Source organism: Magallana gigas, chromosome 6 (assembly GCF_963853765.1).
Source record: "Magallana gigas chromosome 6, xbMagGiga1.1, whole genome shotgun sequence".
NCBI classification, from domain to species: Eukaryota; Metazoa; Mollusca; class Bivalvia; order Ostreida; family Ostreidae; genus Magallana; species Magallana gigas.
The window spans coordinates 21,967,411-21,980,181 of record NC_088858.1 but is presented as its reverse complement, the minus strand read 5'-3'; the positions used below and the strand labels follow the sequence as shown (position 1 = coordinate 21,980,181).

The following is a 12,771-nucleotide window of genomic DNA, read 5'->3' as shown; positions in this document are numbered from 1 at the left end:
ATTGTGGTTTGTTTTTTTTAAACCGAACCCGTTTACAAAACACGTAACCTTTTCTCTAAGATAATTTCTTTATTTAAATATTTCTAAATTTTTAAAAACAATGTACAATTTAGAATTGTTGCGTGCTGACAAATTTACAGACCCTGAAACGTACTACTATACCAAAAAAGCGTGCGACTTACGTGCAAGAAACGTTTCGTGTTAACCGTTTAGCGTTTCGTGTGAATCGTGAAGCGTTTCGTGTAAACCGTTTAGCGTTTCGGACAAAGCGTGCAGAGTTTCGGACAAAGCGTGTAAATCGTTTCGACCAAAGCGTGCGAGAACCATGTGAAACGTTCATCAGATTTCATTCGGAACTCTCTGACAATTTGTTTCAAAATGGCGCCCGTGTTTTACATTACATGTACTGTTTGTAATTGGCAAAACTCTTTTGTAGGTATTTACATGAAAAAAAATCTAGAGGAAATGATATACTTATCTTTTTACAAAATTGAATTTATTTTTAACAAACAAAAGAAAGGTATATGTATTAAAAGACGACTAGTTACAGAGTACATGTATATATAACGTTTTTATACGATGTTTCAGTACTGGTCCAGTCGTTTTACCGGTAACGAATATTTGCCAGTATCGAATAATTTTTAGAAAAATTACTAGTGGAAGACGAAGTTGAGGTTTTAAAAAATCCTAGCTAGGTAATTATAAAACAAAAATAAATATTCTATCAGTGCGTGAAGTTGTTTGCCACTTTGTATTTTGGAGAGGATTTATATAGGCTTTGCCTGTTGCCTAATCCATTTGATTACTCAATAAAATATGTTTAAATTAAGTTGTTTGCCATTTGCACGATTATTTACCGAATTGTTTACAAATTAAAAATGTGACCCAGATATGAGCTGCCGGAAGATCAAAGCAGAAAAAACGAAAGTGTGAAAACAGTTAAACCTAACTATGAAAATAAGTTTGTTATTGATCCCTATTTAGTGGATAATTAGTAAATATAATTCATTTAAAAAGATAATGCATCATATCAAATAATAATGGAGCTTTGAATGAAATTACGACTTCAAATAGAACCACGTGTAGTTTTCCTAGTTTCGGTTCATTGCGACAGAAGTATTATTTGGCTGAATATATTGATAGATATACGGGAAAAACAAAGGAAAATGGCAACTACTTATCATCAATTACTATTATAAAGTGTTTTTATGAAAATTCAATAGTATAAAGTAACGCAAATGAAAACTGTTCAAGTCCAGTTTTAATTTGACGGGAAAACGGTATGATAAAAATAACGATCATATTTTTTGTTTAAAAGACATATTCCCACAATTGTTTTTCCTTCTTCATTTATAAGTCCATTAACATGTACCTCTAGTATATTTTTGAAATTAATTCGCCTCAAAATATTCGGTCAGAAGTGATAAAGGGCGCTTAATTCGATACTGGGAAACGAATTCGAAACTAGGAAAATGGAGGGGGTGTTGAAATTACTTCCTTTATATTTTCGGAAGTTTGATACTACAGTTTAGAAGGACAAAGAAACGCGATTTAAACATAAAATAAAAACATTTGGAATTCCGATAATAATAGTTGCATGCACGACGAAACCGCATACTGATTCGTTACCGGTAAAATGACTGTACAATATTAAAATTCGCTATACATAAAAAATATTAAATACAATTAGCAAAACATGATTTCTGTTGGAACAAGCCTTAATCAACTTGCTAAACTTACACGAGCATGTTTTGATAAGCTTGTATTTTTTTTTATATTTAATTACATCGATAACTCTTACTAAGACCATTCGGCTTTGTATAAGCGGCACACATAACCTCGGACATCGGGTGAGACCTGCACCTGGCTGAACCTGTCAATCAAACTCTGTGTATTTGTTTTCATTGGATGGTCAAGCGTCTCTTTTTTTGTCAATAGCCAATGGAAAAATTAATGACTTCAAGGTAATCGGAATCAGTATTTGTTGAAGCACACAATTTAAATGATAGAAAATTTATTAATTATTTATGTGACAGATAGAATCTAATCTAAAGTTGTTTAAAACTCATGTGAATATTCTTTTTAAATAATCATCGAATGCCTCAACTCAGGACATTGTTTTATCGTGCTAGCACCTACCGCAAACATGTAACATGGAACTTTGATTATAATTTGATTTGATTTTTAAACTACCTTGTACGCTATCGTATACATCAATGCTTAATCAACTGTACAAGTAAAATAAATCTATCTTTTCACCTTAAACCAATGTAATAGTTGAAAACATAATAAAATATAGTTGTGTCCGTGCAAAATATGAAACATGAACGCGTGATAAGGTACATGTAGAAGATCACGCACCGACCGCGGATCACTTGTCCACTCGCGCCGGATCTCCTCAGCCATGTGCGATGGGTGATCATCATTTAAATGTTTAATATTTAGGGGTTGTTGTTGTTGTTGATTTAAAGCATTATTAGTACAGTTTATAAAATATTTTTCATTTACAAACCAACCATTAATTTATGTCTGACGATGTTTCCGATTTGGAGTAATATCGTTCATTAATATTCATTTACACTCAAATTTAATTAAATAAATACAAAATGGACAAACTTTGGTAACATAAAATTAAAACAGTTCTTGTATTTACGGCTATATTAACTCAAACACGTTCATGTGCATGGAAGTGTGCGTCTTGGTGTGCGAATCTTGTGTATTAAATAACCGCTATGTAGTGCAGCCATGGCTGAGATCCTCGGCCGTGGGCAAACGATAGATTACGTAAAGGTACAACGCAAAGACTCGCACAGCTCAGAACCCAGGAAGCTTTGAAAAGATTGCAGTATAATGACCTTACTCTATCAAATAGAAGTTCTTTATTTTAAACTTAAAACCCACAATTGATCTATGTTTATTATTGCTATAGATTGAAAATGACATTCCTTTATTAATTAACTGAACGATTTCTTAATTGACACCCAATCGTTTAATCCATAAAAAATATGTGTAATCAAAACGAAAACAATTCTTGAGTTTGCGGATAAATAAACTCATTTATGAGAGACGCAACTCTCGTGTATTAGATAACCGCTGACCGCTAGGTAGTCCAGCCGCGACAATGGTGACCGATTTTCTCGGCCGCGGGCGAGGGAGAGCTTACGTAATGGCACACACACACAGCTCTGATTCAAGGTAGATTTTAAATGCATGGAGTTAATAACTAAAATGTAATGCATAGATTTTTTTTAATTCCATATTTTGTGGCTTACTAGAAAAGAAAAACAATGATTTGTTTTCCAAATCCCGTTTTTAAGGATTGTGCATAATAAGAACTTAACAACAATGACTAAAACTCCTAAAATAAAGCACGTATTCTATAAAAAAGAATTCTTATGAATTAATGCCGTTTGTATAAACCAGCATACTTTCGGCGGTAACTTTATGCCAGTTGTACGCGCAAAGACTTTCGTTAACTTGTCAAATGAAAACATGTACATGTTAACATGTAAAGCTTTTTACACTCATATTACACAAATCTCATACAAAATAACATTGTAACGACCTTTATGAGATCCCAACAAACAACTTTTCCAGCGACAGCCATATCGAAATCCTAACCGTTTTTGAGTTATTAAGCAAACACTTTTAGGGGCCATTGGCCCTTAATTTAAGGGGTCAGCCCTTTTTTTTTGGTGTCAAATGAAAGCCCTTGATATTTTGCACAACTTTTATTCTACATGTTTTAACAAAATATTTTTCGTTTAAAAGATATAAAGGAAAACATATCTAAATTTTTGCACTTTTTTGAATCCTGTTTTTTGACCCCTACCCTCTCCTAAATAAAAAAACGTAATCTAAAAACAAAAACAGATGTGCACAACTACAATGTGTCTGTTATTCAAATTCGTTGGATTCCCATTCCCTGCTATCATAGTCTCGGAGCCTTTGTCTGGAAACAAAAGGCCCTAAAAAAATTTAAAAGGGGAATAACTCTTTAACGGAAAGGGAATTCTAAATTTTATGAATTGCTTAAGATAGTGTTTTTTAAAGTACATTGGCCCTGAAAATTTGAGCAAAAACCGTTCAGAAATGAGCAAAATATGAAGCCTCAAAGTTCGCGTCTAGGAAACAAAAAAAAAAAAGAAAAATAAGAAAAATCTTAACCCGCACAATAATAGAAAGGTCTTCCGTTGGAAACGGAAGACCTTAATAATGGGTTATATTCGGAGTATGAATTGGAATCAATGTGCAATCTGGGAAAACTGGCAAAAATCAATGGCACAACAGCTAGAATATACAATGCTCTAAGCCTTACAACAGAGGTGACCTATAAAATTGCTATACAAGATTGACAGCGAGTTATTTTTGCCATGCTTTGATCCCTAGACACGGAAGCCGCTAAATGAGGGATGTATAATAAGATGATATTGATATATTGAATAGAGGTAACGTGGATATAAATGCAGGTCCTTTACACCATAAAATGCAATCAATAGCAGGCATATAATAAAATGGCTTCCTTGTCCTTGGAGTAGGAATTCTTTATACAATAAAAGCCATTTCTTATTCTTCAACAGTGATATTGCAGGATTAGTAAGATTTCATTAAGTTTGCTTGGTAAAAAAGTTTAAACTTAAAAAAGAAATACGAAAAAAAACTTGATGCCTTGCTCCCTCACTTAAACGGCCATGGCCCATTCAGCCAATGAAAAGAGAACAGTCTATCAGGTTTTTTATACCCGCACTTTCTAAAGAAAGTTCGGGTATATTGTTGTTACCCTGTTCCGTCCGTCCGTCCGTCTGTCCGTCCGTCCGTCCGTCTGTCACGTTTTACTTTCTCAAACTGCTCTTACATCTTATAAACCAGCAAACTGAACTCTTGGAGTTTGATTTGGGGTATCATGTTGTTTTGTAAAAAGGTTTCAAAAATTCTCTGTCAGTCCTGGGGGTCAAATAATTGGTAAAAAATGACGTTTTTTCACAAAAAACCTTCTTCCTCGAACTCCTCCTACATTTTCAAAAGTTTTGGAATATGTTTTAGGGTATGCTATAGATGCGCAATAAGGTTTCGGAATTTTCAATTTTGTCCTGGGGGTCATTTAATGGCTAAAAAATGACGATTTTTTACAAAAAAACTGGTTTAAAAAACGTCATTTTTTTTAAGCAGTAGCCAAATGATCTTCTAGAATATGATTGGGGGTGTCATATTGAGGCATGATCAGGTTCCAGAATTTTTTTTTTTAATTAAGGGGATCAGTGGGCAACAAAAAATGACGTTTTTTGGCAAAAAAAATATGGTTCCCAGAACTCCTCTTACAACTTTTGGAGTAGCTACGTCATCTCTTGGGATATAATTGGGGCTGTCCTATAAATGTGCAATAAGGTTTTAAAAATTTTAATTTCATCCTGGGAGTCAAATAGTAGCAGAAAATTGACGTTTATCACTAAAAAAACAAACATTGATCCAAGAGCTCCTCTTATGATTTAATGGATAGACAATCATATCTTGGGATATGATAGGGACTGTTCTATAGATGTGCAGTAAGGTTTTCAAAATTTAAATTTCATCCAGGGAGTCAAAATGTAGCAGAATATTGACGTTTATCACTTTAAAAAAAACCATAGATCCTAGAACTCCTTTTATGATTTAATGGATAGACACATCATATCTTGGGATATGAAAGGAACTGTTCCATATAGATGTGCATTACGGTTTTGAAAAATTAAATTTAACCCTGAGGCCCATTACCTACCGGTACATACCTTTTGATGCCCTTTAAGGATCAAGAATATATATGGTTAAGGGGTGGGGATCTCAACCGTTTTCGAGATATTCGTGCACTTCCTGTTCAAGGGGGGTCATGACCACCCCCGGGGCCCATGACCTACATACCATTTGATGCCCCTTGACACAAGGAACAAGAATATATATGGTTTAAGGGTGGGGATTTCAACTGTTTTGAAGATATTAAGGGACTTGCTGTTTGAGGGCATCAGGACCACCCACAGGGCCCATGACCTACATAACATTTGATGCCCCTTGACATCAGAAACATGAATATATATGGTTTAGGGGTCATGATTATAACAGTTTCTGAGATATATGGTAATTTCAAATTCCTGGGGGGTGGGGATGACCCCAGGGGTCAGATCTAATAAACCCTATATATTGCCAGTAACAGCCAATATATGATTTATGAAAACCCTATATTATTATCTTTGTCCGTTTTCAAGTTACCATTTACAATAGAGTCTATGATTCTTCCTACAAGGTTCAATGTTAGACCCCACACCCTTTTGACACCCCCCCCCCCCTCCCCCGAAAAGTGGCTGTCTAACCCAAAATGAGAAAAATCAAACCAGGGTGCACAACTAGATTTGCAGGCCTATCGATATCATATCCTAGAGTTTTGTACAATTATGTTCAGCCATCTCTGAGAAACAAGTTCAGAGCGGGAAAGAAGAAAAAGAAGATGAAGAATATATACATGTATTAAGAACCGTACAAAAACAATAAGTCTCCAAACTTCATTCAGGAGACTTAATAATTAATAAAGATTAAATAGAGATAGGATCATCAAACATCAATAATTTAAAGATAATTGACAATTTCTGATTCTAAGGGGGTCAGGATGACCCCTTAGGGTCATGACTTACATGCCATAATGATCTGATGCGCCTGCATGACCTAAGGAGGAATAATATCTTTGGATTAAGGTGGGGATCTCAATGGTTTTTATGATATTTGATAATTTCAGGAAGAGCACTTGGGATCATGACCTACATACCATCTTAAATGCCTTGAACAAAGAAACAATAATATAATATGTACATGATATATGATTCAATTTAAGAACCCAGATATAGATCAATCATCTGTTTTGTAATACTTCCTATGTATATATACATGTACATGTATTAGTTTGTGTTTTGTTCTATACTATTCATGTTCATGACTGTAGTATGGCTTAGTCTTATTTTAAATTACATTAAAAAATTGTCAAATATATGACTTGGAACCCCCACTCCCAAACAAACTCAAATATAAACTGTTCTCTCTCCCCCCCCCCCCTTTCCTTGTCGAATAATCTATTAAAATCAAAATATAATTTGGGTGTCTAAAAACTTTTATAAACTGGTAAAAAATGTTATTCTTAAAAAAAATTACATTACACCTTGCATAATTGACAAATGATCTATTGAGATACGATCAGAGGTCATATTTCTACCTTGGGATCAATAAGTAGTATTCATTGACAAGTTAAAATTAATTAATAACAATAAATGATTCAAATTATAAATGTTTATACTCCACATTCATCCCCCCCCCCCCCCCAATCTAACCTGCTTATAAAGATTCAGTCTTCTTAATACATTCTTACATGTGTACAGTAGCAAATTTTAAATCATTTCTTGATTGCTTTTTCTCTCGTGATTCACATTAACATTTTGGAAATTGCTTAATTCAATTTTTAAGATTTATAAACAAAATGTTATATGCATCACTGCCATGTGTATTCACCTATTTGGGGCAATTGTAAAGTCTCCTAAACAAAGCAGTGACATCATTAGGCTAGGAATTACCCACATGGATCAAACACTACTGTATAACATATGAATAAGATAAAATACATTATTATTTCTAGTTCTAAAATGTCAGGGTGTTTCCAAGGGGGCATAATCTTACAATACAATTTTACGCGCAATGACACAAAGAGCAAAAATAAATTAAACGGTTTAGGGATGAGGATCTCAGATCTCAGATTAAGTTAACAAAATATACAGTGTATCATATCATTTCCTATTTCATAAAGGCGGGGGGGGATTGAGGGGGGGGGGGGGTTTAAAGACAACACCTGGGGGACATTAATTTACTTTACACCAGTTGATGCATCATAATGACTTTAGAAGATATTTTGTATTTTCCTGTTTCGTGGGGTCAGAGCAGTCCCATAAGGTCATGACCTACATAGTATTTGATGCATTATAATACATTAAGAAAGAAATACTCCTTCCTTCCTATTATTACTCATATAAAAAATATAAGTGTCTACACTTACTTACATATGTAATACACAAATTTAATAAGAAATTGTTTATACAGGGTCAATATGGGGTCAACTCAACAGTGCATGCAGTCTGACAAATGAAAAAATTAACTTTTGCAACTAAAATGACAGAAACTTTACAAATGCGATAGGATAGGTAACGATGATAAGCTTATTTAAATAATAAAAGATGATGATACATTATGCTGTCAAAGGGAGATGACATTTAGAAAGTGAAAGTAGAACTTATATACATGTGTATGTATGCTGGCAGGAATCCCATGCTGGCATCTTATTATATTGTGCTACTGCTACTACATATATTATGCTTACCTAAATTGGTCAACATCATAATGATAATCCAATTAAAACACAATAATGAATTCCTTTAGCTGATCTTAACTACCGTAATCCTTTTCTGCATACGGAAAACACAGACATGTATGTATGGGTGTTGCTAAAACGCGGAACGGAAAACGGAACGGAATGGAAAATATCATCACGTTTATCGCTTAAAAAGGGTATAGACTGGCCAGAAACGATTTACTTTGTATCTTTTATTTATATCTAATGAATGATTATCAACATGTTGCTATCTTATTAATATTCATATGAATGTCTATCAATTATAGCATTGTATTCATTCGGCTTTAGTTGAGTACGAATCGGAAAAATCAAATGTATACGAATTGTGAAACATTAACATGATTAAACGAGCAAATTAGCTATAACTTTTTACTTATTTCTCTTATATGGTATTGCTGGCATATTAGCGTAACGTACGCAGTTAGTGAAAGCGTTTTATGCGTGTTTTGAGTATTTTTATATTATTTTCAAATACGATGTACATGTATATACTTACATCAAAATTGAATTTTCGGTGTTCTAGACGATCTTTTATCATACAGACGATACAGTATCATTGAGATGGAAGAAAAAACTGTAGGACTGACGACATTAAAAAATTAAAATACAGTAAACATTAAAATACCCGGTAATTTGTGAAACTAGTAATTTGTGAAACTAGTATTTTTAGCAATGCAATTTTGTTTACGTGTGCATTACAAAGCATGCAGTTGTTTATTCCAGCAGCTATATACATATGATCCGAATAGAGAGCTCTAGACGTTGCCTGGTTTGATTTTCCGATTATATTTGGGACTATAGTCTGTCGATCCCAAAATATTCATGCAGCACATTTGGACGATTTATAATGGAAAATGTTGACATCTTTTCTCCATTTGGAAGTCACTCAGAAGACCTTGCACAATTTTTCAACACTATCATACGGGTCTGTTAAAATGCAAAACCCCGTAGACTTCTTTATTTTTAGCCGTGTATTTATACCAGCTGATAAGCTAGAGAAGACGTTTTAAAGAAAGAATAATGAGAATGTTTAATGCTTCTAAAAGAGAATCGCTTGAACCCTGAGGTATATATAAATATACAGCAAAAAGTGAATCGAGGATATTTTGGGACAGAATATAGTGGTCAATGCATGTACTGTTAATTTTGAGGAAATAAATATTCTTGAATAAATAATCTAATATTGCTAATCTTTCAAAAAAAAAAATAAAAAGGTACATAAAGTATATCGTTTTAGCATACTTAACAATCTATGAGGTAAATAACATTAGAAAAGATTTTCCGTTTTCCTTCCGTTCCGTTTTCCGTTCCGCGTTTTAGCAACACCCATGTATGTATACACGTGAACCCATCTAATGGAAGAGCTGGGTAAAACTAGTACCCGCTAATGAGACATGCAAACCTGTGTTGTGTACGTAACTTCAGACAAAGATCAGTCATTTGTAACATGCATGTATTTTTATGACCTATTCTTCAAATCCACTTGCACTATTTTATTAGGTAAATAACAGCTTTAAGGTGGTGCAGGACACCTGCATATTGTGATGTACATGTATACTTCCTATTGAGATAAACAATAAAGTATGTTGAATATTGATTAAATATTTACCCCCCAAATAATGTTACCTAACATTGAAGCGCAATGGGTTAGAGCGTTTACATGTCTGGAAGAGCATTGGGGTCCAAGGTGTATTTTTGGTAATTTACGAATTTTCATGGGGAGGGGGGGTCTGGACCCCTCACTCCCACCCCTTCTCTAAATCTGTGCACACGATGATGTTCATGTAGGCACACAGAAGCAAATCTAAAACCGGCAACCGCCACGGGGAGGGGCATAATTTAATTTTTAATTTTGTTTGTAATAATTATATAGACCATTATACTTCCTATGACATAAAATGTTAAGATTATTGATTAACTGAAAATTCACTGCAAACAGTTCTACCTCAAATTGCACATAAAGTGCTGCTCATGTCACGATGTGTATTATCATATGGGCAGGGATCTCATCCTTCAGTTATGAAAATTATAATTTTTAAATGTATTACCGGAGTTTGCATGTAGCCTTCATTTTTAATTAAACTGGTACAAAACAGTGTTATCTAGGGGCAAACACATGGTGCGGGTATTACTGTCTAATGACAGCATCTAGTTCTTCTTGCTTTATTTATTGGGTACACTGGCACTTCCTTATTTTAACTTACATCTTTGATAATAACATTTAATCAAAAGTGCTTAATTGGTAAAAATGTTTAAACTTAAAAATGAAAAAACATTGTCATTGATATTGCTTTCTGCAGGCAGCCACCTGCAAATATTTGCATTTTGATTCCAAAAAAGTCATTTTTTTTGGTGATATTAGTTTATGCAATTTGTGCACACAAAAAAACTCATTTGGTATTAATTCAATATAGTTGTTTGCAATGATTTTTTTTTTGGTGTTTGAGATCAAATGTAAAATTTTGCAAAATATGCTATCAAGTGGGAAATTCAAAGTATATGGGCATATAGATGTAAAAAGTTTATCTTTTCTGTGTATATATATATATATCAATAAACATAAATGATTGTATTAACTTTAAAAGAATTTTTCATGATTAAAATAGGAATCACTCTAAAGCAATAACAAAATAAAACTAAATAAATCATTTCTTTATCATTTTTTATTTATTTTTTTTTACCATTTTCTATCTCTGCTTTTTTATTTGTCTTACTGGAAACAATAAATATCGATCACTCTAAGATTAAATTTGGATATAAGCACTAGCTAGTATTAATCGTAAGAAAAATCATTTTGATATGCAGCATGTGAATCAGAGATTTCAGCATTTTAAAGGCAATAACACCAATTTATTGATTGAGAAATGAGAATGACAGAACAATTACAGCTTTGATGTTTGAATATAAGAAGGACAAGGCTGCTATATATATATATGCATGTCAAATGCTTTCAGGGAAATTATATAATTTTCCCCTTCATTTACGTGTATGGTTAAGAGCATGCATATGCAGCATAATATTGCATTGCTAAAATGTTGTTCTTTAATTTCTACAAAGAAAAAGCATTGGACTTTGCCGGGAATATATCAAAGCAAAACAAATATATCACTTTGCATGGTGATAGCACTTCAAGCATAAAATTTGCTTTCCAATGCAATTTAGGTTAGTCACATCAACATTCCCCCATTATCAATTTGTTCAAATGATTCCTTAGCATGAAAGAAGTTAGCTATAAATGACCAAGAGAGGAATTTTTTGTCTATTTTCCTCCCACTTTGTTGCAACGTTCCATGCATTGAATATTTTCCACTTTTCCTTCGAGACAAAATTAATTTTCAAGAAAAGAAAAACCCCTGTCGGAAAATATACTGCATAACTAAATGCGTGCAAATCTTACTGCAGTATGATACATTGAGTACAGATAATAGTATTATACAGAGATAATAAAGCTTAGAAAGCAATGATTCAGAGAGGTCATATGCAGAGTTAGGAGGTTTTTATGCATTTAGTCATGGTTACACTTACGACACTTATATAGATCGATATTAAATCTTTAAAAAAACTCAGATTTTTTTAATCTACTTTGTAAAGAATTGTGCAGATGAGCAATAACAAATAAAGCAAACTTAATCATGTTCATAAAAAAGCATTTTGTATATGGCATAATTCATATATAATTTTCTCATTTCACAGCCTTCAAGTTAACCTACAATGATGTCGTGTACTGTTTTACTGTTTGAGCAATCATTCTGCATGGAGCAGTGATTTGGAGTGGGGGGGGGGGGGGGGGGGGGGTTATAGATATAACAATTTTTTTTCTTTCACTTTCTTGCACTATATATATCCACTCAATAACAACTCAATTGAAATGTTTGACTAATATTGTAGAAATGTGAAATAAAATAATTTACTTTTACAAAGCTTTAAAATATCTTTTTCAAAGCGGATTTTTAGGTGCCTTGTAAATGCTAAGGTATATAATACGCTTTTCTTACCTGGAATCTGTAGTATGTATTATCATTCTTGACAATCAGGTAGTGGTCATCTATTGGAAAGAAGTAGCCATGGGAAGCCATTAGAGTGGCAACATGGACTGCCTCCACTGGAACCACAAAACAATAAAACAAGAATTAAGTTGAAAAGCATCAAATAATGTTAATGTACCATGTAAAAATTTCTTTTTATAAAAGCAATTCGTTGTTGGATTCAAGAGAAAATTTATTCCTTGTTCGATACATGATAGATGTTTTTCTATTTACTGTGGTTTCATTAATATTCAAGGGTCACAATTTTCGAGGATAAAGTGAAATTCACAGTTTCAAGGATACGTAAATTCGTGGCCAATGTCACCCTAT

General features: G+C 33.3%; 1 protein-coding gene across 9 annotated transcripts in view; it reads right to left on the bottom strand.

Annotated features, from left to right (window-relative positions):
* LOC105318013 (regulator of G-protein signaling 7) overlaps positions 1-12,771 on the bottom strand; it is a 56,843-nt gene that overhangs the window by 18,902 nt on the left and 25,170 nt on the right. For all 9 annotated transcript variants that reach the window (XM_034470111.2, XM_034470119.2, XM_034470110.2 and 6 more), the window contains one exon: positions 12,412-12,518. In XM_034470111.2, coding sequence (XP_034326002.2) covers positions 12,412-12,518 — 107 coding nt within the window. The remainder of the gene's footprint in view (positions 1-12,411; positions 12,519-12,771) is intronic.